General features: G+C 59.7%; 1 protein-coding gene across 2 annotated transcripts; it reads right to left on the reverse strand.

Moving 5' to 3' along the window:
• Nucleotides 1-125: 125 nt before the first annotated feature.
• Card14 (caspase recruitment domain family member 14) lies at nt 126-24,479 on the reverse strand. 2 transcript variants are annotated; one of them, XM_078041493.1, is made up of 21 exons: nt 23,099-24,479; nt 20,590-20,818; nt 18,953-19,090; nt 18,110-18,435; nt 16,067-16,234; nt 15,165-15,284; nt 14,378-14,503; nt 13,771-13,920; nt 12,685-12,828; nt 10,570-10,712; nt 10,317-10,411; nt 8,825-8,885; nt 8,409-8,598; nt 6,718-6,844; nt 6,216-6,453; nt 5,320-5,383; nt 4,670-4,778; nt 3,634-3,807; nt 1,945-2,066; nt 1,483-1,598; nt 126-893 (listed from the first exon to the last, which is right to left on the reverse strand). In XM_078041493.1, exons 2-21 carry the CDS (start codon nt 20,798-20,800, stop codon nt 686-688), a joined length of 3,030 nt encoding a protein of 1,009 aa, XP_077897619.1. In that variant the 5' UTR covers nt 20,801-20,818; nt 23,099-24,479; the 3' UTR covers nt 126-685. The 2 variants fall into 2 exon arrangements, with proteins under 2 accessions (XP_077897619.1, XP_077897618.1); XM_078041492.1 differs by having other exon boundaries at nt 8,409-8,601.
• Between the last annotated feature and the right edge of the window lie 2,250 nt (nt 24,480-26,729).

Here is a 26,729-nt window from a genome sequence, read left to right on the forward strand (position 1 = left end):
GACACTTTTTGAAAATGACATTCGGTCTACAACAGCCCCAGGAAGTGAGTCAAGTCCAGGTAGGGGCCCTTGCCTAGTAGTCCAGGGCCGAGCATGGAGGCCACCGGGCACAGACCCCCTGAGAATACTGTTTAGGAACTTTATTTACAGGTGCACATGCAGGTGTCTGTGACCCAGAGGGACTGACACAGCTCTCAGCCCTCAGGAGCTGAAAAAGTCAGCCAGGGCCACATGGCACGGGGTCTGTGTCTCTGCCCTGGGCAGGGGTGGCAGTAACCTTGGGGACACTGAGGCTCCCAGCCGGCTGCTCCAGGGGCTGTGGGAGGTTCCCTTTGACATCTTGAAATGTGAAAGGAAGGGCAGCCCGTGATCAGATGGGGAGTTTTTTCAGTTGTCCCAAGAGGCTGGGGCCCCTGGCTCTGGAGAGCCCACGCACACACTGCAAAAATGTCCCCAGGGCCTCTGGTTCAGCCCATGCCACGCCCTGGTGAAGGGCGGAGGGGTCACAGTGGGTATGGGTGACCACTCTGTGCCCCACCGTGGTGAGGGTGCAGAGTGAGACCCCAGCCACAGGGGGAGCCGGGCCTGCATGCTGAGCTGTCCCAGCTGTGCCCCGAGGCTCTGGCAAAGGACAGAATGGCAGTGACATGGGGGTCCTCACAGCCCAGGGAAGGATGCCTCAGCGTCAGTAGGGGCTCTCCTCCGTCCACACCACCTTCTTCTGCTCATCTGCGATGGCCAGGCGGACACAGCCCAGCAGGACGTCCACGTCACTCCAGGCATCAGGGGCCAGGCTGCTGTACAGGCAGGGCACTTTGTCCAGGTCGGCCTCCTCCTGCCTGGCCGCCTCCAGGAGCTGCTCCTCTGAGGTGCCCAGCCGCTGCAGGCCTTTCCTGGGTGGCAGAGACCGTGGGGCTTCAGGGCAGAGCAGGGTCACCTGGCTCCCCCAGAGAGAGCCAGAGGCACAGCACCTGCCCAGACACCCCTGGATGCAGACAGTGGCCCACCTTGAGGGGACCTCGTAAAGAAGCTAGGACTGAGCCGGGCACAGTGGCACACGTCCGTTTTCCGAGTGCCTTGGGAGGCTGAGGCGGGAGGATCACCAGTTCAAGGCCAGCCTCAGCAACTCGGAGGCCCTAAACAACTTAGACTCTGTCTCTAAATGAAATATTAAAAGGGCTGGGGGTGTGGCTCAGCGGTGAAGAGCCCCTGAGTTCAATCCCTGGTGCCCCACCAAAAAAAAAGCTAGGACTAGGCCCCCAAGTGATTTCCACCAGTGGGGGCAGTCGAGCTAGGCCAGGAGGCAGGTTCTCATCTGGAGAGGGCAGGTAGACCTTCGTCCTGAAGTTGGGGGTATGGTGTTTCCAGGGCAGAGCAGCGTGAGCTCTGGAAGCCCCTCAGCAGGCCCTGAAGCTGGACACCTGTGCGTTCTGAAGCTCAGTGCCCGTCCAACCCCACTGCCAGCCCCCAGTGGGCACCTACTTGAGTTTCTTTGCATTCTTCTCATTGATGGAGACATGGACGATGATGGGGAAGATGTCCATCTGATGCAGGCTACGGACGCTGTCCAGTCGGACATCAAGGAGAGCGTGAGTGTTCTTAGGGGGAGAGAGAAGGAGGAAATGAGTCAAGATCCTGGGTCTCGGGCCTTGGAGGAGCTATGAGGTGCAGAGCCTCGTACTCAGCTCCTCCCAGGGACCGTCTTCCTCGCTTGAGCCTCGAGCACCGGAGCATCGGCGTCTCCATTCTATTCATGCATTTGCTAACTGTCTCCTGAGTCAAGGGAGCTGAGGATCAAGGAGTCAGCTTGCCAAGGTCCCATGGATCTGGGTCCCTCCCATGGAGCATCCAGCTAGGGTGTCCAGGGCCCCAGAAGTTGTCCCCAAATCCTCCCAGCCCAGGAGGGAGCTGCGGACCCTGGAGCAGCCCCAGGCCCACCCCTACCTCTTCCATGAGGGACTCTACAGCTTGGCGTGTCACCCAGCAGCGGCCATGAGATTCCTGTCCCTCCTGGATGATGTCCCCTCTCTGGCTCCAGGTGTCATATTCCTCCTGGCTCAAGTACTCTAGAGATGACATCGGGCAGGGCCGTCACACCTGGCTGCACAGGGATCCTCAGGGGACCCACGTGAATACCCATGCCCATGGGTGCCACTAGCCAGCCCGAGAAGCTCTAGGGTGGCCACTTCCCACCAGGAGGAGTCTGTGCTGGACACTCCCACCCTGAAAGACCTGGACACTGCAGGGACACCACCAGGGTAGGGACGCGGAAGGGATGGGCGAGCGGATGGATGTCCAGCTTCTTACGGCTGGACGTTCCCTCCTTAGATCACTGTTGTTATCCAGGGGCACTTTACCCTCAGGGGACATTTTCAAGGGCTATAGCTAGAACAGGGCTCTGCTATGACATCCAGTAGGATGAGGCTGGGGTGCTGCCCAACACCCTCTAACCCCCCCACAGTGGACATGGCCTGGCCACGCGAGTCCTGGTGTGCAGCTGAGACCCCGCTGGGAGCAAACCTGGAGCCCTCCGGGCCCTGCTCCTGAGTGGCTGTCCTTGTCTGCCAGGCCCCAGCTCAGATCTGCACCCCCTCCTCCTGACCACCCCCCCACCTCAGCACCCCTGATCTGGGGCTGCCAGGTGCCCTTCCTCCCTGCTGAAGCTTTGCCAGCACCTCCCTGGCCCAGCGGCCCCGAAGACCCTCTCTGGGCTCTGCTCTAGCCACGTCCCATTCTGTTTTCGAGACGGGCATCAAAGGTCAAGCCCCCAGGTCTTTTCGCTGACTCCCCGGGCCTCACCCGTCCCGCGTGCAGTGGCGCAGGCCTTGTGCCTTTCCACATCTGCCCACTGCCTGGGGATTGGCGGCTCCCCCCTAGAGCTGCCCCTCCTGGCTGGCCCCCACCCCTCCCACACAATCCACCGCTACCCCTTTGGGCCACTTACGGGGCTCTGCCCCTCCCACGGGCCTGCCCCAGGTGTGCCCAGGCAGCTGTTTCTGAAGAAGTGGTGGAACTCGGCATCTCCAGCCGCCCCTTGGAGCCTGGCCACGGTCAGTGCTCATGAAGGAACCTCCTAGACCGCGCCTGCTTCCTTTCCTCTTGGAAAGCCAGAGGTGGCAAAGACACCGGGGTGTAACCCAGCACCTGCCAACAGCCTCTCCTGCTGCCCGGGACTGGCGGCTCCCCTGGGAAACCGCCTTGAGTGGCTCGGGGGCAGGTGGCCCTCCAGCTGCGCTACCCCAGGGGGTAGAAGCCGGTTTGCCAACAGTGACTGTGGGGGTGGAACAGTGCCCCCCATTCATGTCCACACAGAACCTCAGATGGAACCTTAACTTGGAAATAGGGTCTTCAGAGCAGGCCAGGTGAGGTCTTGCTGGATCGGGGGGTCCTAAACCTGATAACTAGTGTCCTTACACGAGAAGGCCATCTGAAGACCCAGGGACACAGTGAGGCGGGAGCCGTGCAGACACAGGCCAGGGAATGCCAGAGGTCCCCAGAGCTGGGGGAGGGAAGGGGGCACCTGACCTGGAGCCCCGAGGGGCGTGGCCCTGCGGAGGAAACCCACCCCGTGACCTTCACCTGCCGCCTCGGGAGCAGACAGAGCCTTTCTGGCAGGGCCAGGTGAGAGCGCACCTGCTGGGCACTTCCCAAACCCCTGGAGGAGGCAGAGCTTCCTGCTCAGGATCTTCCCGACCACCCTGGGCACCAGGAGCACGGGCCGGGGCCGGGCGGGCCTGTGGGGGTGCACCAGGCTGTACGGCGCCAGGGTAAAGCAGCTCTCGGCCCAGAAGCACGCACTGGAGCAGTCTGTGGAGGAGAAGGCTGGTGAGCAGGGGCGCCAGGCCGCGGCCGCCCCTGGAGCCCCGCTGCTGCCCCAGCACCTACAATAACAGGACTCAGTCCAGCACCACTGATCACGCCTTCCACCCCACCACCAGGCCTCCCAGCATTTCTCTGGGCTCAGTAGTAAACAGCGGGAGGGGGAGGGGGCCGCTCTCCAGGCTCAGGGCTGATGACCCTGACATCCTGTTTGACCCCAGAGGTCACAGAGGAAGCAGATTTTCTCCTTCCAGAGGAGGATCTGGGAGAGCCGGGCCCCTTCCCCAGTCCTGCCCCCAGGGCTCTGGGTCCCCAGCCTGCCCCTGGGCCCTTCCCTCTACTCCTGAGATACTTGTGCTGCTCCCGGTCCTCAACAGCCACCTTGTTCTGGGCACTGAAAGAAAACTTCAGGGGGAAAATAAACCAAAATGATTCCTCTTGCTCTAACTTGGCTTCTGAGGGTCTCCAGTGAGCAGTCTTACCTGCCTCGGGGTCTGTGCCAATCTGGCCTCTACCATGACCTCGTGCACACACTGGTGGCTAAGTGTCCACCCCAGGGTCCACTGGCTTGCATGATGTTGGTGGGTTTCAAGTTTTTACTATTCCAGAAAGACGGCCATGGATAGGGTTGTGCCAGTGGCATCTGCACTATTTCCCTGGGGCAGGTCACAGAAGTCACGGAGGAGGGAGTGGCAGTTTGGAGGACATCACAGATATGTAGCTTAGTGGCCTCCAGAAGGGCGTGTAGACGTCAAATACAGTTTTTAAAAACAGACCCTGGCCTGGGCAGGAGGCCTCAGGCTGAAGAAGCTGGCCCCCCAGGCCAGCAGTGCAGCTCCCCGGGCCTCACCTTCTGCCCTGCTGGGGTCCTGGCCCTCACCCAAGGATGAGCACAGAGGACCATCCTTGGCTCTGTCCATGCTGACGATGCGCACCAGCTTCTGAGTGCCCCCGGAAGACTGCCACGGGAAGGGAAGAGGGGTGAGGAGGAGCTGCTGACGCCACCACACGGGCCTGAGGCCCAGCCCCCCAACCCTGCCCCCAAGCAGATCCAGTGTGGTCTCTAACCATCAGGCTGTGCCCAGCGGACAGGGGCAGGAGGCAGGGGAGGGTCCCCAGGCAGTCAGCCTAAAGCAGAGGGAAGAGCAGCATCCCCACACCTAAGCACTGCCGGCTCTGGGACAGGACCATCCTAGCTGCCACTTGGTGACAGATGGGTACTCAGCAACCCGCCCCATGCTGTGTGCAGAGGAAGGAACGGGAAGACCAGCAGCCAGACGGGGCCAGGCAGGTGAGGCACGGAGCAGCTACGTGTGAGAGCAGGACCCACCGGGTTTGCACAGCGTGTTCCAGGGCCTGCGCGCAGGGAGAGGCATGCAGACCCCTGCAAAGGTCTGGAGGGCCCATGGGGACAGGCGCTGCCCTGCTCAGATCAGCTCACACCTGCCCACGGGACCCCGGGCCCACACCCACACCCTGGCAGCCCACCCAGGGCCTCACTTTGCGGGCAACCGTCCGCTGTTGGGTCACGTCCTGGATAAGGGTGATGAGCTGCTGCTGAGCCCTGAAGGGACAAGGAGAGGCCCCTGCCCAGCTGCCATGGCTGCTCTCGCGTCCAGGAGCACCAGGCAGGAGAGGTGTCCCTGCCCGCTGGGCTTCTAGCAGGAGTGCTCGACCCTGGCAACGTTCACAGTCCCCAGGGCTTAAAAAAGACCCCAGGGCCTAGCCCCCTCCCCAGATGCTCACTCAGGGGTTGTGGGGGAGAACCCGCGTACTCTAACGAGTGGCCAGGCCCAAGGACCTGCTCGGGAACCTTGCCACGGGCACTGCGGGCAGCCCATGTCACTGAGAGCTCGAGTCAGACCTGCCCACGGGCAGCCTCTCCAGGGCCTGCTGGGGCCCTCACAGCGGACGGGCGAGAGGTGCTGGACCGGAGTGACCTCTGTGCACCTGAGCCTCCCAGGTCCCCACAGGTCACTCTAGGACGTGCTCACGGCGGAGGGTGAGCAGCTCTGCCCAGTTTTCCCAGGACTGAGGGGCGGCCCTGGATGTAGGGCTTTGGGTCTTGGGCAAACCAGGGGACATTTGGCAAGGTGTGGGGACACTTTTGACTCTCACAACTGGGGGTGAGGCGTCCCTGGGGTGAAGGCCCACCAGGGTGACCAGCCCCAGTGTGATGGGGCCAGGGCTGGAGCTAGAGCTCGGGAAGACCTGAGGTCCCTCCTTGTCCAGGGCAGAGCCCCGATCAGCAGGAGACCCCAGCAGTGATCTGGGCCACAGCCCCTTCTGTGGAGTGTCCACCCCTTCCTCCCATCCTGAGGAGGGGCTCTGCAGCAGGGGCGGAGGACAGCATCCCCCGGGCCTCTCCGGGACGAGTGGGCTGGACGGCTCCTCACCGTGGGTAGTTGGGGATGGCCCCGTGCTCCGCGTCCCTCATGGTGTAGGGGTTCACACGGTGGGCGCACCAGCAGCCGTGGCCCTGGAACACGGTGTCTGTGACGTGCAGGACCTCATTGCAGTGCACCTGCAGCTCCCCCGGCCCCTTGGCCTGCATGGCCAGGTTGACCCGGATGTAGAAGGAATCTCCTGAGGTCACCACTTTGGCCTCCAGGTCCTGGACCAGCTTCTTATAACCTGATCAAAGGGACTGATAAGCTCAGGTTCCAAGGAAGGTTCTAGAATGTGAAAGTAGGACAGAAAGAAGGGCCCTCCCCCAGTACCTTGGAAGATAATTAGTAAAGTCAGCGGGTCGGGGACTTCCAGCTTAGGGCCTGGGGACTCAGGACACAGCTGACTGAGCAGCTCTGGGGAGTCTGGGTGCCGGGCTGTGGCCCAGCTATGGGCCAAGGATGGGGACGAGCTGGGTGGCTGAGCAGGAGTGAGGGGCGGCACCCTTACCCTCAGTGTTGACCTTCACAGACAGGCAGCAGAAGCCGTCCACCCTCCGGAGGAGCCCCAAGGCCTGCTCCAGGGTTGTGTTCTCCAGGGTGGCCTTGAATGAGGGCTCCGTGGCCTCGTGATCCACCTGAGGGGCAGTGCCGGGGTCAGCACCTTGGACCAGGACTCTGCAGTCACATTCTGAGTTCAGAGAAGCTGGGCAGGGGCTTGGGGCAGGCATGGTGCACCCCTGCAGAGGGATGCTCTGGCCTCCTCGGCTGTCCAGGCACCTTGCCCAGATGCGGCCACAGCACTGGAGCCTCGTGGCAGGCTGTGCAGCAGGACAGGGAGGTGGGTCTGGAAGTTGTGTGGACTGCACCCAGCACATTCCTGGGCCCTGGGGGCCACCCACCAACCCAGCCCCGGCCCCTCACCCCTAAAGACCACATATCTTTGTGATATGCAGTTTCCTCTCTTGAAAATAGACTTCTGTTCTAGAACATTCCGGAGTGTTCCAGACCTGGTCTTGTCAGGCTTGAGACTCCTCACCAGGGGAGGGGCTGGCCCACTCTCTCCTGGGGGCTGTGGGTGTGGAGCAGCATCCTGGTGCTGACCTCTCAGTGGGAGGGCACCCCCCGCCCTCCCCACCTGTGAATACCCCCAACAGGGCCTCCACTTTGCTCTTGGGTTGAGTTTAGGAGAATGTGCATTTTTGCTATGAGATAAAAATTAAGCCATGTCTTAGGCCATTAGGACTGAGCTGGCCCAAAGGACACCAGGACTGTCTCCAGTACCACAGAGGGACTCTGCTACTTTACCACCCAGCTGGTGGCTGGGACTCCTGGGCCTGCAGAGATGTCACAGGGGCCTTCTGCCAGGGGTGGAGTGAGGGATACCTAATGGCCTCCTGCTAGGAGACAGGTGGCTGTCCAAGCTAAGGACAGCTTCACCGTGGGCGGCCTGTGGCAAGAGGCTCAAAAGACACTTCTGCCAGGGCACCGGCCCATCCTGCCTGGCCCTTCTCTGGGCCCTCACCAGCCCCTGTCTCCTCCTGGCCCACGGTGAGCCTTGGGCAAGGGGGAAGCCTGCTTTGCATGTTTCTTGGTATAACATTGGTATATCTTTAATACTTGAAGTTTAATAATTCTGCTTTTGAGGTCACATCACAGTCACCCTCCCTGCCCTGTGTACTCCATCAGTACATTTATGTTCTCTTCTGGTTTGCACATTTTACAATAAAAAAAAAAAATTGCTGAGGATCACAAGCCTCAGCAACTTAGTGAGGTCTTGTCTCTAAAATATAAAAGAGGGTTGGGATGTGGCTCAGTGTTAAGCCCCAGGGGCTCAATCCCAGTACCCCCCACCCCCACCAAAAAAAGAGTCCCTGGTCAGGGCTGGGGCACAGCTCAGCGGTGGAGGGCTTGCCAGCGCCCAAGGCCCTGGGCTCAATGCCCAGCACTGAGGGGGGAATTAAAGACCCTGTTCAGAACCACCCCAGGAGCCTTCTCACCTGTCCTGGAAAGTCCCAGCTTTGAGCTCCAGTTTCCCAGAGGCCAGGCTCCGAGAAGCTTGGCCTCCATCCTCCCCAGCCTCCCCTGGAGATGAGGGCACACCTCACGCCAGCCTGGTGGGGCTGCGAATCCACTCGCATCGCATCCTCCCCACTGTGACTTCGAGGAGGCTGGCGGGCGTGGGGCCTCGCCCGCTCTCACCATCATGATCTGGGTGCCCGGGCGCAAGGCCATCCCATCTGCCGCTGAGCCTGGAGTGACCCGGTGAATGAAGATGCCCGTGAGGTTTCCGCCAATGACACGGATCTGCTCCAGCAGGGCACGTCCCTGGAAGGCCAGCACCGTCACCTGGCTCAGGATCTTGCGGGCTGGCCTCCGCCGCACAGGGGCGCTGCTGCAGTGGGCAGAAGCCGAGCTCAGGTGCTGCCCAGCACAGGGCAGCCAAGGCTGTTTCCGCATCGCACCCCCATGCCCCGCCCCGGCATCTGGAATTCTCCTTCTCCACCCTCAGTGAGCCTGTCTCCTTGGAAAGGCTGTGCCCTCCCCGTGGTGAGAGGACATGGTGGTCACGCTGGACTCTCTCAGCCCCCAGCTCTGGTTCCCCAGGCACAGCTCACCTTTCAGGGCTGTCCAGGCTCCTGGAGGACAGCTGCGGGCTGCCCTCAGGCTGGGGGAGGTCTGGGAGGAAAGTGGGAGCTTAGCGGTCACAATTCAGGGTCCCCCACTGCTGACCCCACTGGCCCTGTGCAGCCCCGGCACCCCACCCCCACCTCGACCCCGCCGGTTCAGCACCCCCTCCTGGTCCCCCCCTTTGCTGACCCTGGAAGGTCTTTTCCTCCTCCTCGTCCTCGTGCTTAGCACCTGATCTCACCTTTCCTAAAACCAGAGGGAGCACTGAGAGCTGTGTGTCTCGGGACACCTGCATGAGTGGCCGACATCTCTGGACCTGGGGATGTTTCTCCCAGAACCTGGATTTCTGATTTCACTTAGAAACCCAATCCAGCACGACTTTGGCTGGGCCTGCCTCTCCACAGGGCATTTCTGCACAGCTGCATCTCAGGCTGGCCAGTGGCCAGCAGACCTCGGCAGGTCAAGGACTAGATGCTCCCCTGGCTCCCAGGCTCTAGCCATTGACTTTGCAGCCCGTGAGCAGGAGGCAGGTGCCCTGGAGCTTTGAGCCTGTGTTTCTCACCCTGCAAATGGGCGGCGAGAACCAGCGGAATCCTCACGGCTGTCTGCTGTAGGAACCTGTGCTCAGCTCAAGGCAAACATCTATTTGTGATTGTGCTTAAAATCCCAATTAAATCAATCATCTGTACTCTGGATGTATGGGGGGTCAATGCCACTACAGTGTTTAAAACTGAGGCATCAGGCAGAACCCTGAGCGACAGAAGCAAAGAGGACCCAGCACTTCCAGGTCATGATCTCACAGCCAGCTGCTTGCCTTGGGTGCCACTGATACAAATAAAAACATGTCTGAGCCTGCAAGGTTAAGGTTTCTGTCACTGGCACCCACAGACCCACAAGGCCACCTGTGCAGAACAGTGTGGGGCACTTGCGCCCCCTGGTGGCCACAGGGTGCTCTGCAGATGGGAGCTAAGCACCTACTGTGCCGGGAGCCAGTATTCTCAAGGGGCTCGTGCACCTGGGAGGGGGAAGGGAGCAGTCCACTCACAGATATGAGGAATAAGCCCCAGGAGAATCAGAGACCAACACCCAAGAGCGGGGATGCTCCTAGCAGGTGGACCACAGCCTGTGGTGTGCCCCGCCAGGAGCAGCTGGCCACCTAAGCCTGTTAGTCGCCCCCTGACAGCCTGGGAGGCCCAGTGGTCCAGAGTAGAGCAGTGGGGGACACACACGCTCAGCTGGACATGGCTATGAATAACTCCCCCGGACTCTATGTGAGGCACAGAGACAGAGACCCCACTGAGCAGAGAGCAGCTGGGCTTTGGCCTGAGTGGCCAGGTGGTCAGTATGGACAAGGGGTGAGCTGAGGTCAAACTCACCCCTACCTGCCAGTCCTCAGGCGGTCTCATGTGTGGCCCTGCAGCTTGGCCAGCAGCCCTGGAGGGGTGGACACTGCAGCGGTCTGGGGGTGATCACACTCACCCGCCCTGTCCAGGATCTCATAGTCCAGGTCTGTGTCGTCCCCCTTGGCCCCCGGAGGGGCTCCTAGGTCTACCTCCAGGATTCCCGGGAAGCTTCTGTGAAGCACAAGGAGCTGCTCAGGTCATGTTGCCCGCTACTGCAGGGGCCTGGAGGCTCCAGTCCCTTCCCAAGCAACTGTGTCCATGCCCAGATGGTCCAGGGGCTAGCTCAGTGTCCCCCATGAGCTGGACCTCACGGTTGCATCCCACTCTACCTTAAAGACTCGGGGTCTTCCCGGAAGTCCTCTGTCACCCGCTTATACAGGGACTGCTGGCTGGGAGGCACAGGGCTGCTGGAGCGGAAGCTGTCCATGGGTTCCCGGCTGGACTTGGCGCTCAGGTCCCACCAGAGCTGGGACTGGAGGAGGGCGGTGGAGGGTGGCATCACCGAGAGGGGGCGCGGGAGGGAAGGGAGAGCACATCAAGGTCCAGGCCATGGAACCAGGATCTCTGCAGCTGCTTTATGATTAGTATCGCTGGGCCCTCAGGATCCTGCTGGGTGGGCATCCTGTTCCATCTGGTGCAGAAAGCAACCAAGGCCCGGAGAGGTGCAGTTCCTGCTGGTGAGGGAGGAGCTGGGCCTCCTGGAGGGAGGCTGCTTTCAGAGCAGGGTCTGACGAGGACCCCAGGAGTACAGAGTTGCTCTGAATTTACTGTCTGAGAATTCCCTGAGCACCTACTGTGTGCCGAGCCCTGTGCTAGTGTCAACGTACCCCTGAGGACAGGTGTTCTTCCTGGGGTAGGGGATCCATGGGCAAATGCACACCAGGGAGTGGGATGTGCCACAGCAGGGTGTGGGCAACATGGGTGGGGAAGCCCTGGCGCCTTCCTGGAGGAAGTGACAGAGGAGCCAGGTGGGCAGGCCTGGGGCTGTGGCACATTGCAGCTCAGGCCCTGGAGAGGCCCAGAGGAAGCCACGAGTGGGTTCCTGGGCCATCATAGGTGCAGGAGGGAGGGAGCCAGTTCGGAGCTGCTGAGGCCCCTTTGCTTCCCAGTCCCTACCACGGCGGCCAGGAGGACTGTGCTACACCTGGGGCAGTGAGGGCACAGGGCGGAAGCCGCGCCTGCCCAGCGTGGGGTCTGGATGGCTCTGGCCATGGAGTCCTGGTGGAATGTGGAGTGGCCCCTGCTCTGTGTGTCAGGGTTCTGGGGAGGTCGCCTGGCTCTCCACAACTGTCCCAGAGGTTGGCCAGCAGGTGGGCCTGAGCAGGTTGCCCTGTGGGATGCAGGACAGTGTGGGGAGGCTGTCATGCAGGAAAGAGACACCAAGGCCAGCTGGGGCAGTGGCCCAGGGCGCTAGCCTGCCTCCGGTCCTCTCTCCCAGCTCATGGAGCCCTTAGCAGGGGTGCCTCTGCCTCACCCTGGGCATGCTGGACCCACATGCCCTCCATGGTGAGACCACCTCTTGGCTTTGCCAGAGGATGTGAGCAGGTACGGGGGACTCAAGGTTCCAGAGACTGGAGTGGGTCAGACCACCCAGGAGCCCTCTGTGCCCAACAGAGTGCACCCCCAAGTTCACGTCCACTGGTGACCTGAGATGTGCCTTTGGGACTAGGATCTTTGTGTGAAATGGAGCCCGATGGAGACAGAATGGACCAGAGGGGCCCTGAGCCCCCCAGCCTGGGCCTCCCTGCCTGGGCCTCCCTGCCTGGGCCTCCCTGCCTGGGCCTCCCTGCCTGGAGTGTGCCCAGGGGCCTGGCCCAGCCTGTGCTGCTGCCGGAGACATGGAGCCTCCAGCAAGTGGGGCCTGAGGGAGGAAGTTAGGTTGTTGGGGGTGGCCCTCAGGGGTGGTGCTGGGACCCACCGCTCTCCCTCTCTGCTTCCTGCCGCAGTGACATAAGGGCTCTGCTCCATCACAGGCCCCTGCTGCCTCGCGCCACAGCCACAACAGAGCCAAGCAGCCACGGCCACACCTCTGGAACCGAGCCAAAATAAACCTCCTCCCATTAAGTGGCTGACCTCAGTCATTTTGTGTCGGCATTAGAAAGCTGACTAACACATGTTCTCAAAGGAGGAGACTTGGGCCCAGAGGCACCGCAGGGCTCATCGCAGGAAGATGCAGGCAGAGCCTGAGTGATGTGGTCACCAGCTGAGGAGGCCAGGAGCCACCCGGAGCTTGGAGAGCTATCGGAGTGTGGCCCTGCTGACACCCTTTGATTCTAGATTTCTGGCCTCAAGAGCTGCCAGGGAATTGGTTCTCACTGACTGGGCTCTCCCAGTGGTATCGACCTCTCCCCACCGGGACAAGGGGGTGGAGATGCCCGTGGTCCAGATGGAGGGTGGCAGGGCTGTGCGTGGCAGAGGAGCTGGGCGGCAGGAGAGCTGCTTACCTCGGTGGAGCTGAGGAGGCTACAGCTGCTGTCCACCCCTGGGCACACCGCATGCATCCGCACCAGCCGCTGCTTCCCCCGAGGGCAGGGCTCCCTGGCCTCCCTGGCCTCCCTGGCCTCTGGGGCCTCCCTGGCCTCCGCTTCCTGCTGGGGGACAGAGGGGTCCTTAATTCAGGAAAGCTACCTGGGGTGCCCGGGGCTTTCCAGTGGGTCACTGCCCTGCAGTGTCTTTTCATAGGCTTCCAGGAAGAACAACCCCTGTCCTCAGAGCAGGGGACCCCAGCGTGCAGGAGCCAGCCACCAAGGAGACCAGCAGCACTGGAGAGGTGGCGTCTTAGAGAAGGCATGAGTAAAGACATGTTATATAGATACTTAACACAATTGTATTCTACATAGAAAACAGGGTGCCTGGGGGTACAGCTCAGTGACAGAGCACTCCGCCTAGCGAGCCCAGGGCCCTGGCTTCTGTCCCCAACGCCATGAAACACAAGAGCAGAGGAGAAAAAGGAAGAAGAAAGCGCTGAAGGGACCGAGCTCCACACCGACAAGGAGCATGGTTTGCTTCTTGGTGGCTGTCCCTTTACGTGTCTGTGTGTCTAACGCTGTTGGGGTGAGGAGGAAGAGCCACTGCCCCCCCACTCACCTCTGCTGAGTCCCCAGATCCAGGGTGCTTGGGCAGCGTTGCCTGTGGACCAGGACCAGAGGGCTCTGATCTCTGGGACCAGAGCTCCCTGTGCTACTCGCTCTTGGACATGACTCTGACATTTTGGAAAGCGTCATCTATGCACGGCTGCCCATGGAGCCGCTCTCCACCAGGACCCGGACCTCTGCTAACCCTGCCCGTCTGTAACAGGCTGGTATTTTCAGAAAAGGAGATGTGGCAGAGGCTGGGCCTGCCCGTGTGCTTCGTCAAGACATCAAAGCCCCACCTTGTGTGGGAACCGGCCGGCAGGCAGAGGGACAGCTGGATGGCCTGCCTGCCAGGGCTGCTGTGGCCCAGCCTGGGCTCAGCTCCTCCTCTCCAGCCCTCTTCCTGCTGCCTCCTTGAAACAGCCCTGAGCCTGGTGCTGCCCACAGAGCACTCACCCCTGCTGTGGGCTCTGCCCGTAGCTTGCAGAGCTGGGTGCGCAGCTCGCAGACCTCAGCGGTCAGCTCGAACACTCTTCTGCGGAGGGAGTCCTTCTCCGTCAGGCTCTGAGAAATCGCCAGCTGGGCTCTGTCCCTTGCAGAGTACGCCTGTGGGCCAGGACAGGACAGTCAGGAGGCTGGGCCATCAAGACGAGGGGCCTCAGCTGGAGAAAGCACCACTGCTGGCGGGCATTTCCCGGGAACTCTCCCAGCGAGGAGACTCGCACACCGTCCCCTTCACTCCGTGTATGCACATGTGGTTTTAATAAAAGCCACCATCTGGGCTGGACTTTCTTAATGTCTTGGGCAGGGAACGAAGGCAGGGTGTGTAGTGGAGGTGGGGGAGTTAAGAAACCTCGTGTAGACCAAGGAAAGGGACCTGGAAGTCTGGAAGCAGCCTCCATCCAGGACAGGCAGAGCCCGAGAGGGTCCCCCAACCAGCAGCCCTCAGCCTCACCCAGACACAAGTGTGAGGTAGCAGAGGTGGCACGGGCTCCCGAGCTGGACCAGCGAGGAGTGAGGGTGGCATGTGTGTCCTCCTGGCCCTGGCCCGGCTCCCGGGTACCTGGTCACGCTCCTTCTGCAGCTCGGCCACCTGGCCCTGCAGCGTGTTCATCTTCTCCCTGTACAGCTCACAGTCCATCTGTGTCTTCCGGAACTGGAGCAGGGTCTGCTCTTTCTCCTCCCAGTACTGGACAGAGGGGACAGGGCCCTGGAGGTCAGTGGCTCTGAGGGCCCGGGTAGGGGAGGGGCAGGGAGCGAGGGGGCAGGTGGTTCCAGAGGAGGGAGAGTGGACTCCTGCTGGTTTCTGCAGGGCAGGGTTAGGGGTGTGACAGGAGCCTTCCTGAGCTCAGGCACTGCAAGCACTGCACGCAGGTGGTGTTTAGCTTGATGTCACAATTTCCCCCACCCTGCCTCATCCCCTCCAACGGCTCCTTTCTCCCTGTTCTCCCCTCCTTTAAATCCCTGGCTGTTGGGGCTGGGGATGTGGCTCAAGCGGTAGCGCGCTCGCCTGGCATGCGTGCGGCCCAGGTTCGATCCTAAGCACCACATGCAAACAAAGATGTTCTGTCCACCAAAAACCAAAAATGTAAATAAAATATTAAAAAAAAAGAATAAATCCCTGGCTGTCACTCTGGCCTCCCCAAACCCTAGAAATCACCCTGGACTTCAGTGACTCTGCCTGGCTGTAGCCTGGGCTTGACCTGGCTCTGACCAAGCATCGGATAGAATGTGCCATTAAACTGGGTAAGCAAACCCGACGGCCCAGCAAGGACGCGGAGCCCGTCTTCCCACGGATGCAGCCTGCAGACATGGGGTCACCGGGTCCCAGGGGGGCTGCTGCTGCTCACCTCCTTCCGCTGCCTCTCCGCGGCCACCGCCCGCTCCCGCAGCGAGTGGATGCGGTCCACCAGCTCCTGCTTGCTCTCCAGGGCCTCGTCCAGGTTCTGCTCCAGAATGTCCTTCTCTGCCTGGTGGACAGAGAGGCCTGAGCTCCCCAGGGGCCCCCGGCTGGGGAAAAGGCCCCCAGCGCAGGAGCCCTCAAGGCCAGGGGTGTGGAGGGGGGTCACCCCACTACGGACCACCAGGCAGGAAGAAGCCGCGGGAAGGCCCCAGTCACATTTGGGAAAAGACGTTTCAGTTCTAATGCTGCGTGGTCAAGGAGTCAGAGGGTAAGGGAAGCTGGGGACGTCTGAAGGACAACTTCTTTAAGTCCCTTGACCTTCTCCTTCACACACTGAGCTTGAAGGAGGGACGAGCCAAAGGGTGGACTCAGCACCTCCCAGAAGGGAGCCCAGAACCATGGCACACGCCAGGCTCATGATGGTGTGCCAGGTGGCCAGTGGTGTTTATAGAGGGCATTTCTCACTAAAGATCTGCTTTTTTTTTTTTTTTTGATACCAGGGATTGAACTGAGGGCACTCGACCACGGAGCCACATCCCTAGCCCTTTTTCGATTTTTATTTAGAGTCAGGGGCTTTGAACCCGTGATCCTCCTGCCTGCCTCCTGAGCTGCTGTGATTTTAGGGGTGTGCCACTGAGCCCAGTTCCTTTCCCCGAGACTCAGAGTTAACCCCTCTTTTGTGGGAAGAGGAAGGAAGTGGAGAGAAGGTGGCGGAGGGCTGTGTGGCTGGGGCACAGCCCTTGTCCAGTGTGTGCCAGGCCTGGGTCCACCCCCAGCACACACACACATGTGGACACCCCCAGCTCGTGCCCAGGGGAGCAGCTGACCTGTGGAGGGAACGGAGCCTACCAGGCTGAAGGTCAGCGAGCGCAGTTTCTCATTCTCCTCCCTCAGGCGGGCCAGCTCCTCACCGCCCTCCTCCAGGTCACCGGCCATCTTCAGGGACCTCTCTCGAAATTCCCGCTCACAGGACGACACCATCTGCACCCGCTGCAGCTCCTGCTTCACCAGGTACAGCTGTCCAGGGAGGAGGGCGAGGACGCCAGGTGAGCAGCTTCTAGCCAGGACGGGGGCCTGGGGGCTTCTCCAGCTCGTCATCCAGGACGCTCTTCACACGCAGGGGTCCCCGCCAGAAAGGCAGCTCGGAAAGTGAAGGGCCACCCCGGGGCATGGAGCAGGGCGCCCCCCAGTGACTCTGCCTGGCCGTAGAAGAGGGACCCAGTCTGCGCCCACAGCGGGTGCCCGAGTTGGGGGAGGGGAGCCAAGGCCAGCGGTTGCCCAGGCCACCACCACGGCCAAGGCTGGGACAGGCTGGCGAGTAGGGGACACTTGCTGGTCCCCAAGAGCCTCCCCAGATGGCCTGTTAGTTGCAGGGGTGAGGAAGAAATGGCGATTCTGTCATGCAGGAAGCGGGCGGCACCTGACCAGAGGGTCAACGGCAGCAGCCCCTGACGGGCGGCCAGTAGCATGCCTCCAGGCGGTACCCAGTGGACCCAGCAAAGGTACAGAACCCCGGACCCTCTCTCGGAAACAGGAGACAGACCCCAACTCTGCCATGAAAGTATCAGTGGTCTTCAAACTCATGCGTCCCCCAGGCCCAGAAGGGCCGTGGGAGGTTCCAGACTGAAGAGGCTGCGAGGCAGGACAAGCAGAGCCACCGCCTGCCCCTGGCTGGAGAGAAGGGCCCCAGGGGACTCCATGTGGGTAAGTGAGGACATCGATGCAAATTAACAGAAAAGAGAGCTGTGTGCTCACATAAGAAAACACCTGTTTTTAGGAAATACACTTTTCAATGTTTGAGAATAGAGGGCCACGGGTATGGGCTGGGGATGTAGCTCAGTGGTAGAGCACGTGCCTCACATGCCTGAGGCCCTGGGTTCGGTCCCCAGCACCACGTGAAAATAAACAAATAAAGATATTTGGCCCATCTACAACTAAATACATATATATAAAGGCCACAGATAGAACTCTGAAGTTGGGGTGTGTGTGTGTACAGAGGGCCCTTAATAAGGGCATGGGGTATTCTCTGTACTATTTTAACTGTGGGTTTTTTTAAGAATAAAGTTGGGGCTGGGGATGTGGCTCAAGCGGTAGCGCGCTCGCCTGGCATGCGTGCGGCCTGGGTTCCATCCTCAGCACCACATACCAACAAAGATGTTGTGACCACCGAAAACTAAAAAAATAAACATTAAAATTCTCTCTCTCTCTCTCTCTCTCTCTCTCTCCTCAAAAAAAAAAAAAAAAAAAAAGAAAGAACAAAGTTGAAGTTATTTCTAAATAAAAAGTTAAAATTCAAAACTTAAAACAAACACCTGGGGGCTTGGTGTAGCTCCCTGGTAGAGCACGTGCTTCACGTGCTTAGGTTCCAATTCTAGCACCAAAACAAAATAAAGCAAAAAAATAAAGGCCAAGATCACAGGATAATCCTCAATATTGAAAGAGCACGTATGAATCAATAAGAGGACAGTCTCCCAAGAGAAAATGAGCTGAAGGCACTGCCCTAACCCAGAGCCAGTGGAGGACAAAGGCAGGTGACAGAGATGTCACCGCACTCTTGGGGCAGTGGTCAAGGTGGGTCTTCTAATCTGGAGCCCAGCATAGCCAGACCTGCCTCCAGATGCTGTGGTGGACAGCTCACACCAGGCCATCCAGGCCACGGGGAATTACAGGGCAGGGCAGGCTCGCAGCCGAGCGGGCTCAGCACAGCCCCTCAGGAGGCCCCTGGGAGAGCTGGGATCGACTTCCCGGGGGGTCTCAGTCCAGGGTCGGGGCAGGGAGGTGTGCACAAGGAAGAGGTCTCCGGGCAGGCAGACTGACGTGTAAAGGCCCCAGGGTGGGCAGCAGCAGAGTCAGGCTGGGCCCACCACCCGCAGCGAGGGCTGTCCCTGCTACCTCCTCCTGCAGGCTGCGGCCCCGCGAGGTGGCCAGCTCCTTCTCCTGCAGCGCGTTGCTGTAGTGTAGCGAGAGGCTCAGCATCTCGTCCTTCAGCTTCAGCACCTCGTGGAAGTGGGCGCTGAGCTCCCGCTTCATGCGGCTGTGGTCGGCCTCCAGTTGGCACAGGCCCTCGGCACGGGCCTCGGCCAGGCCCAGGCGCTCCTGCAACCTCTGGCACTGCCGCAGCACAGCCTCCCTCTGGGCCTTCTCCTGGGCCAGCTCCTCCTGCAGGCTGCCGATGGCCCCCGCCAGACACTCGGTCAGCTTGGACGTCTCCATGAGGCCTGCGGGGTGGAGGGCAGGGGTAAGGCGCTGCCACCTCGCCCGCCCCTCGTCTCCGGCCTCCAATCTCTGCATCCCGACCCCCATGCAGGCCCCGGCCCTAACCTGTGGTGGTAAAAGCTTCCAGGCCTCCATGGACTTGGTATCGTGGTTAAATGAACAGCAGGGTGCGTTAAATAAAAGCAGGCCCCACCTTTACCTAGACAGGTGTGCCAGGGTGCCACAGGTTCTGCTCCCTCTGCCTCTGAAAGGGCCTCTCAGCCCGTCTGAGATCTGGGACCCAGGACGGTGCTGTCCCATTGGCCTCCAAGAGAGGCCGGCCTGTGCCTCTCCCCTCTGGGATGCAGGTTCTCCTGGGGCTCTTAGAGTGCTGGGTGAGTGAGGATGGGCCTTGTAGGGCCCAAGGTCCAGGGTCCTTTTCCTGCCCATCCAGTGCATGGAGTAGGGGTGCAGGGACACAGACCATGGCCTCCATCAAGAGGAAGTTGGGGGAAGTCCTGACACAGGCCCTGCTCTCACCGCTGAAGTTGCTGGCATCCACGTCGGGCTGCAGCCCCGTGACCAGGGTGTAGACATCAGGGTTGTGGAACTTCAAGCTCTCCAGGAAGGCGATGGCGCCATTCTTCCCGCGGGTCTTCAGCAGGTCCAGCAGGTGCCCTTGGGGAGAGAGCATCACTTAGCTTCCAGGGCTCAGGGCGGGAGGACTGGCTTCCTGCAGGGAGGGCTGAGCGGAGTGTCCTTGACAGTGAGGGGCAGTGAGGGGCAGTGAGGAGGTGGAGGGCCTGGGAGAGGAGCCCTCTCTGCTGGAGGCTCGTGGAGTAGGACCTGGTGATGACTTGACCCCGCTCAGCTTCACAAGGCAAAGTCCACGTTTATCAACTCGCTGCTGGAGCGACTCCAGAGCTCTGCCCAGGGTGAGGCCTGCAGGGCGAGGTCACGCACAGACACACCTGGGGTTGTGCCCATAGATACCAAGGGGGGCCCCAGAGAGCCTTGGGGGCCCCCAAGCCCAGGCCCAAATCTCATATTTCTCGACTCCACTCATGGCTTGGATCCACCTATAAACCAAGAGGCGCACACACCATGGTCTTCATAGCTACCACTTATTGCCTGATCTTATGGCGAGGCAGAGTGTCTCCTCAATGGAAACTCGTAAAGCCATTAGCATGTCCAGTGGGACGAGTGAACACAGCCTGTCGGACCACTGGAGTGGGTTCCAAAGACATCTGTAGTGGGCTCCCAAGATGTCCACCTGAAATCTTTGTGTGTGAATTCCTTTGGGCACACGGTCTGCAAATGTAACTAAGTTAGAGGTCTTGGGGTAAGACCGTCCCATGAGAGCAGGTAAGCCCAAAATCCAGGGACAAGTTTCTCATAAGAGACCCAAGGAGACAAGACACAGGGGAAAGACCCCTCTGAAGGGGGAGGCAGAGCCTGGAGTGATGGGGCCACAAGCCAAGGGACACCTGGAGTCACAGAAGATGGAAGAGGCGGGCAGGGTCCTTCCCTGGAGCCTCCAGTGGGAGTGGGACCTGAGGCACTGATGTCGGACCTCTGGCCCGTGAGCAGACACATCACCCAGTGTGCGTCTGTGGGTGCTGCTGTGCTGGGGTCGGACCTAGGGCCTTGTTCATCTCAGGCCTGTGCTCTGCCACTGAGCTACCCTCCACCCCGTTGCTGGTTAGCGTCGTTGTCGTTGTTTTGTTTGGGTACTGGGGATGGCTCTGAGCTACACCCCAAGTCTTTGGTGCTGGGGATGGCTCTGAGCTACACCCCAAGTCCTTTTTATGATCTATTTTGAGCCTAGATCTCACCAAGTTGTCCAGGCTGGCCTTGAACTCGGGATCCTCCTGCCTCAGCCTCCAGAGTTGCTGGGTTTATGGGTGTGCACCACTGCACCCAGCCCCATTGCTGTGTTTTAAATAATCATGTTCAGGGTCGGGTGGCCCTAGGGGATTAACAGTGTTCCCAAAGTCTGCAACTCCCGTCCCCTTGGTGTTGTGCAGCCTGTGCTCCTGGCCCTGCTGTTGGCCCTGCTGGAGGGGCTTCACGGCTAGGGGCCAGGTGTGTGGCTCTGGCTGGGCAGGAAGAGCCCAGCTGGAGTCCAGGGGCTGGGGGTGCTGGGGCCCAGTTGGCGGCGCACCCTCCGGGCTCACCCACTCTCATGGCGCTGTTGGTGAAGCGGGAGCTGTGCAGGACCTCCTCCTCGTCCAGCTGGCCCAGCACCTTGGCCTGGCGCAGGTAGGGGGTGAGGCGGCTGGGGCAGATGCTGCGCACGATCTTGTAGCGGTGGCTCTCCATCAGCTCCCACAGCGTCTCCTCGTCCAGGGACGTCAGTGTGGAGTCTGTGCGGCACAGCTCCGCCATGCTGGGTGATGCCACCACCTGGAAGGGGCACAGGAGGGCTGGAACCCAAGAACTGGCTTCAGGGATCCAGGAGGACGCTGCCCACGTCATGGGAGAGAACAGCTCAGAGAGGAGGGCAGGTTCCAGGCCCACATAGGGAGACCCTGTCTCAAAATAAAAATTAAAAAGGGCCGGGGGTACAGCTCAGTGGTAGAGCACCCCTGGTTCAATCCTCACCACCAAAAAATAAAACATAAAAAGGCCAAGGGACTACGGAGACAGAGAGGGCTCAAGCCAGGACTGCGCAAGGGTGGCTCCAGAAGCCAGAGGGCAGGAGGGCTCTTCCCAGGAGCCCTGCCGACACTTTGACCTGAGGTTTTGACCTCCAGGACTGTCAGAGAATACGAGTCTGTTTTAAGCAGCCCAGCGAGGGGCCCTGTTGTAGCAGCTCCAGATGCGAGGGCCGGGATACAGATGGCAGGAGAGCACCACAGAAACTGACGGAGAAAGAAGCCCCGAGGCCCTCGCCTCCCAGCTGGCGGGGCACGGGCTTCAAAAGGCGAAGAAGCAGAGCAAATGGCGGGAGAGACAGGTTCCTGGAGGGAGCCCAGTCGGCTCCACCACTGGCCTCACAAGCCCCAGCTCTGTTTGCACAAAGTGCATCCAACCAGTCCCTGCTCAAGCCCCTGAAGACTGGCTGTCCAGGTGGCCCGCAGACCTCAACCTGTGGCCCAGAGGTCACGTGCACCCTCCCCCCCAGGAACACGCCCTGGGCACCCTGGCTTTGTGGGTGAGCTGGGTTCACAGCTGTGTTCCTGCCGGGGTCTCTGCCTGCCCCGCTGCACTGGCTCAGGTCAGCCCATTAATCCACCTAAATAACATAAGGACGTTTCCAAACTGCAGACTGGCTCAAGCATATAAAACAGGTCCTGCCCATGATGTGCCCACGGACCCACGGTGCAGCTTCCACACCAACATTTGGCACATCAGACTTCTGCTTAAGGAAATGTCACAGGGACTTGGAACCTGCCTTTGCTAAAGACAGACTCCTCACCGGGGCCTGCAAAGGTAGGGAACTCAGCATCTCCGGCCCAGTTTGCCTCTGGCTCCTTTGCCCTGCCTTGCCTTGATTCCAGGAGCAACTTGTGTAATAGTATCAGACATATGGACTGGTACGTTCCACCTGTTTTTAGGTTTATCTTTTTGGCCTATGAGCATGGCACTAGGGGTGTCCCCAGGGCCTCCCGCGTGCCAGGCTGCACCCAGTCTGGAGGCTGACAACTGCAGTTCCATATGACGGAGGCCCATTTGACTCTGACTGCCTCTCTGGCTTGGTCTTTTCCCTTCTGAGTTCTCTTAAGCCACCCTCTTCTGCAGTCACTTTGGATTCAGGAACAAGTCTCACAGAATATCTTCTGACAAGAGGCAAAGCTATTCCCAGGCAACAGCAACTTTCTTTTTTGTGGGGGTAGGGGGTCCAGGAATTGACCCCATGGGTGATCTACCACTGAGCCACATCCCCACTCCTTTTATTTCTACACGGGGTCTCACTAAGTTGCTGAGGCTGGCTTTGATCTTGTGATCCTCCTGCCTCAGCTTCCCGAGCAGCTGGGATGACAGTAAGTTTGTTATCACAACAAAACCCTGCATGACTGATCCTGAAATAATGATGGAACAGTCCTGACCAAGATCACCCCGTCTGCCAGCTCTGCGACCCCCACCCGTGCAGACCCAACCCTGGCCTTCATGTCCCTTCCTATAAAACCTCAATGTCCTTGAGCCCCTTGAAGCCAGGGCCGAGGCCTCCCGGTGAACCTGCCCTGACTTCAGCTCTTTCCCTGCCTCTGCCACCCTCAGGTCTTGGTTTGGCATCTTGGAGTGCGTAGCCCGGATCAGTCCACTGGGACCCCCAGAGCCGGGCCTCTGCCCTGGAACTCTGGAAATGTGTTCACTCTGTTCCTGTTGAAGCTGAGCCTGGATTCAATATGCCAGGGGACACAGCTGGCTGAGCGCTGCTCCTGTGGCTGGACCGCACCAGCTGTCCTCCAGCACAGTGCTGTGCTGACCATCCTGGTGCATCTCTGGGCACAGCGGAGAGCATTTCTCAGGTCCATGATTCCCACTGTTTGATTCTCTTGTTTGGAATGACAGGCTGGACTAGCTGTAGCCAAGTGCTCAAGGAGAGGCCTGCACCCTGAGCACACCTGGAAATCAGGCCACCAGCCCTTGCAGACTGAAAATGGACAAGGATGTTGGAGTCCTGCCTCTGTGAAGAGCCAGCAGCCCATCCCAGAATCCTGGGCTGCAGCGGGTACTCACCAAGGGGCTGGGGTCTGCTTCTGCACGCCCTCCAGGTGGTGGGATGGGGTCTGTCCCTGCAGCCACGGTCCCCAAGCCCTGGGCCAGGCGTGCTGCCGCTGGCTGCCGAGGGGATAGGGCTGGGCAGGAAGAGCCTGAAACCAAACAGTGCCAGATGACACTGTGACAGCTCTGTTGAACCACGTGACCTGCTCCAAAAGTCAAAGTTCAGGCACCAAAGACTAACACAGTAGGGAGAGAAAAAGAAAGTGTCAGGTGCCACTGAGTCACGGAACTCTCCCCCAGCGGGCACCAGGGTAAACTCTGCTCCAGGAACTCACAGGGGCATCCTGCCACGGCCTCCTCAGCCACTGGGTATGCGGAAGCAGACTTCCAGAGTGAGTCTGAGCTTTGAACCCTGGAGCTAAGGAGGATGGAAGGCCACAGCCCTGACCAGTGTCAAAAGGCCTGCCTGGGGCCAGTTCCCGCTAACACCTCCCTCAAGCCTTCCTGTGCAGACAGGAAAAGTGCTGGAAGGGAGGCGGTGGGGCCGGCCCAGGAAGAGGCCAGGGATGAGGCAGTGGGAAGTGGGGCAGAGTAGAAAAGAACAGGAAGGTGGCAGGAACAGAGATAAAAGGAAGTCAGGAGGTATAGATGAACCTGAAAGCTGTGCTGTGGCTCCTCCACCTCAGTCCCCAAGCCAGTTGTCCCTCGGGCCATCACGCCCAGGTTTATGGGAAATCTATAAATCTTCACTCCCAACCTCAGTTACTGTAAGTTCACTTATGTAAGAAAATGACCTTGTGCCGTGTTAATTAGCCAACTTAATAAATCAGGTTAAGCAAGAGAGAGACACTATTTTAAAAACCATAATCCAGGGTACCTTCTGATGTTGTTTACTGGCCAGACCATGGAGACACCGTCACCCTGAGGACCCTCAACCAACCAGCTGGAGCACCAGACTCATGTCATTGTCATATGCCTTCCGGTGCCCACCTCGCCAAGTTTCCTTCAAGAGAAGAGCCTGGGAACCCGGAGTGTCCCTTACTTGGTAGATGGCCCACCTTCTCTCTCCAAGGTGTCTCTGCTTTCCCAACACATCTCTGCTATGCCTCCAGCTGATGTGTCCTTAAATTCATTTCTGTGACATTTGTCAAGACCCCCGACTCATTCTGGGTTGAGGTCCCCTCTCCACCAGGCCTCCCCCAGCCGCAGGCCAAGCTGGAGAGCAGCTCAGTCCTGGCTTCCCCTGGGGAAGAGTGATGCATGTGTGTGAGCCAGGCGGGGCCGTGTCCCCCAGTAGACGTGTGAAAGCCCCAACCCCCAGTAGCTGTGAGCATGGCCTTGCTTGGGAATAGGCCTTTGCAGATGAAACCGAGTTGAGGTCAACCCTGATCCAAAGACCGGTGTCCTTCCAAGAAGAGGAGGAGAGACACAGACCCAGGAAGAGGCGACTGTGGAGCTCAGAGGTGGGAGGGGTGCTTGCCCAGGCCAGGGGCCGCCAGTGTCTTCTGCCCATGGAACCTGTGAGAGCCTTCTTGGGAAGCATGACCCTGCCGGCCTCCAGGATTATGGCCAATCAATTCCTGCAGTTGGAAGCCACCCAATGTGCAGTGATTGGTTCCAGCAGCACAGGAAATGTAAGCAGTGCCAAGGGGATTTGGCGGTGGGCCCAAGCCCTGCAGTGCCCCTTGCCTACTGCAAGGAGCCCCAGCAAGCTCCCGGGATCTCCACTGTCAGTCTGCACGACTGGATTTCCATCCTCAAAATCAAAATGGCCTGCTCCACATCAGGACCAGAGCCCAGAGAAGCGTGGGAATATGCTGCACTTGTCTACGAAAAATATCCAGGTTTTCTAGAGCGCGACAGCTGAGCAACAAGCCTGGTGCAGACTCTGGGCTCTGGGCAGGCCCCCCCGGAGGCCAGCCCTGTGGTGATTGGTGGGTGGTCTCCAGGTGGTAGCTAGAGGGTGTGGGATGGTTTTCCTTAGTGTAATGAAAATGTCCTGCAGAGGCCGCATTGACACCGTCTGCGTGCATTGGAAGCACTGGGCTGTGCACCCTGACCAGGGAATCACAAGGCATGTTATCTACAGTCCATAAAATGTTTAAATAGATCCCGGAGCTGCTGGTGGCCCTGCCTACCCCCTGGCCAGGATACTGAAGGGGGGCATCAGGTGGTCCCTGGGGTGACCTGGCCTGCCCTGCCTCCCCAGGGCCAGCCCTGGCCGTGCACAGCGGGTGAGACACCCACCTCTTCTTGTGATTCCCTTCCCTTCCCAGGCCTGGGCCCATCACAGCCACACCTGGCTGCCCAGCGTCCAAGCCAGCCAGTCCCCTCTCTTCCTGCTCCCGTCCTCAGGACCTGGTGCCACCTGTCACCTCCCTCCACAGCCTTGCTTCCTCATTCCAGAACCCGGGAGCTCCCAGGAACTCCTCTTGGCTCCTGTGGAGCGGGGATTCCCCTGGCTGTGCACTTGTTAGGTGACAGTAGAGGCAGAGTGAGTGCCGCCACCTCCCTGGGTCAAGATCGGGTCAAGCTCAGGTTGGGTCCAGTGCTACACCAAAGATCAGTTGCAGAAACACTCTCCCCAGTTCCCGGCAAAACACACCAAAAATTGCTTCTAAAAAATGTTTAAAAAGAGAGAGGGAGAGGGAGAGGGAGAGGGAGAGGGAGAGGGAGAGGGAGAGAGAGAGAGAGAGAGAGAGAGAGAGAGAGAGAGAGAGAAACAGCCTCCTGCCCAACGCTTTGGTGAACAGCAGGAAGCAGTCAGCACAGTGCGGCTGGCACCAGGGAGGGGCAGGGCCAGGGCCAGAGCCTCCAGTGCCTGCCCACCTGTGGGGTGGCACACCTGGGCGTCTGGGGAGCTCAGAGCAAGCCCTCTTACCTGGGTACCTCCGACCTTCGAAGGGAGTCCTCAACAGAGGGCAGGGCTGGCACCTTGGCAGGTGACCTGCTGGGGTCCAGGGTCTGTGCTGGCCCCAGGAGGAAAGCCCATGCCCATAGCCCATCCAGGAGCTTCATATCAACGACACCTCTGAGCGCCACCCTGGTGACAAGGCAAGTCCCAGACCAAATACGAAGATCCTCCACCTCAACCAAGTGAAAGACAGTGCAGGGACAGGAACCCGACAGGGCGGGCGGGATGTGCGCTTGCTCTTTCACGGGGATGGGACATGGAGATTCTATACACATCTCTCATTCACCAAAGTTTTCATCGTCTCTTATCTAGATCTTTGTGGGAATTCAGAAGAACTAATAATTCTCACAGGTGAAGCACTCATGCTGCTTATTCATTCTGTTAAATCACAGACACACACCCATGGACACACACACACACACACACACACACACACACACACACACACTTGCACACGACAGGTGGATTGGATGACTGGGACAGCGTCCTAGTGCAATTAGTAACCACGTCCCCCTTCGTCTCTGAAAGGCGACTTGGTTGGGTGGCAAGTTGCCACAGGAAGGGGACTCCCAGGTGTCAGAGGCCCAGCCACAGAGGGCTGCCGGCGCAAGGGCTCCGTTCCTGACTTCCCCTTGGTCCCAGGAGGGTGGTCACCCTTCAGTGTGCAGCGCATGGGAGGGCAAGAGCAGACCTCAGGATGACAGGTGCCAGCCAGGGGGAGGTCTGGGAAAG

This window comes from Ictidomys tridecemlineatus, chromosome 3 (assembly GCF_052094955.1).
Source record: "Ictidomys tridecemlineatus isolate mIctTri1 chromosome 3, mIctTri1.hap1, whole genome shotgun sequence".
In the NCBI taxonomy this organism is placed as follows: Eukaryota; Metazoa; Chordata; class Mammalia; order Rodentia; family Sciuridae; genus Ictidomys; species Ictidomys tridecemlineatus.

Excerpts from the sequence above, each read along its gene's own strand:
- Card14 (XM_078041492.1), bottom strand. The coding sequence starts at position 20,800 with ATGGCGGAGCTGTGCCGCACAGACTCCACACTGACGTCCCTGGACGAG. Across the intron at positions 10,713-12,684 it reads GCCTCCTCAGCTCCACCGAG|TCCCAGCTCTGGTGGGACCT; the intron begins GTAAGCAGCTCT and ends GCCCTCCTCCAG. Across the intron at positions 3,808-4,669 it reads GGACCCCAGCAGGGCAGAAG|ACTGCTCCAGTGCGTGCTTC; the intron begins GTGAGGCCCGGG and ends TCTCCTCCACAG.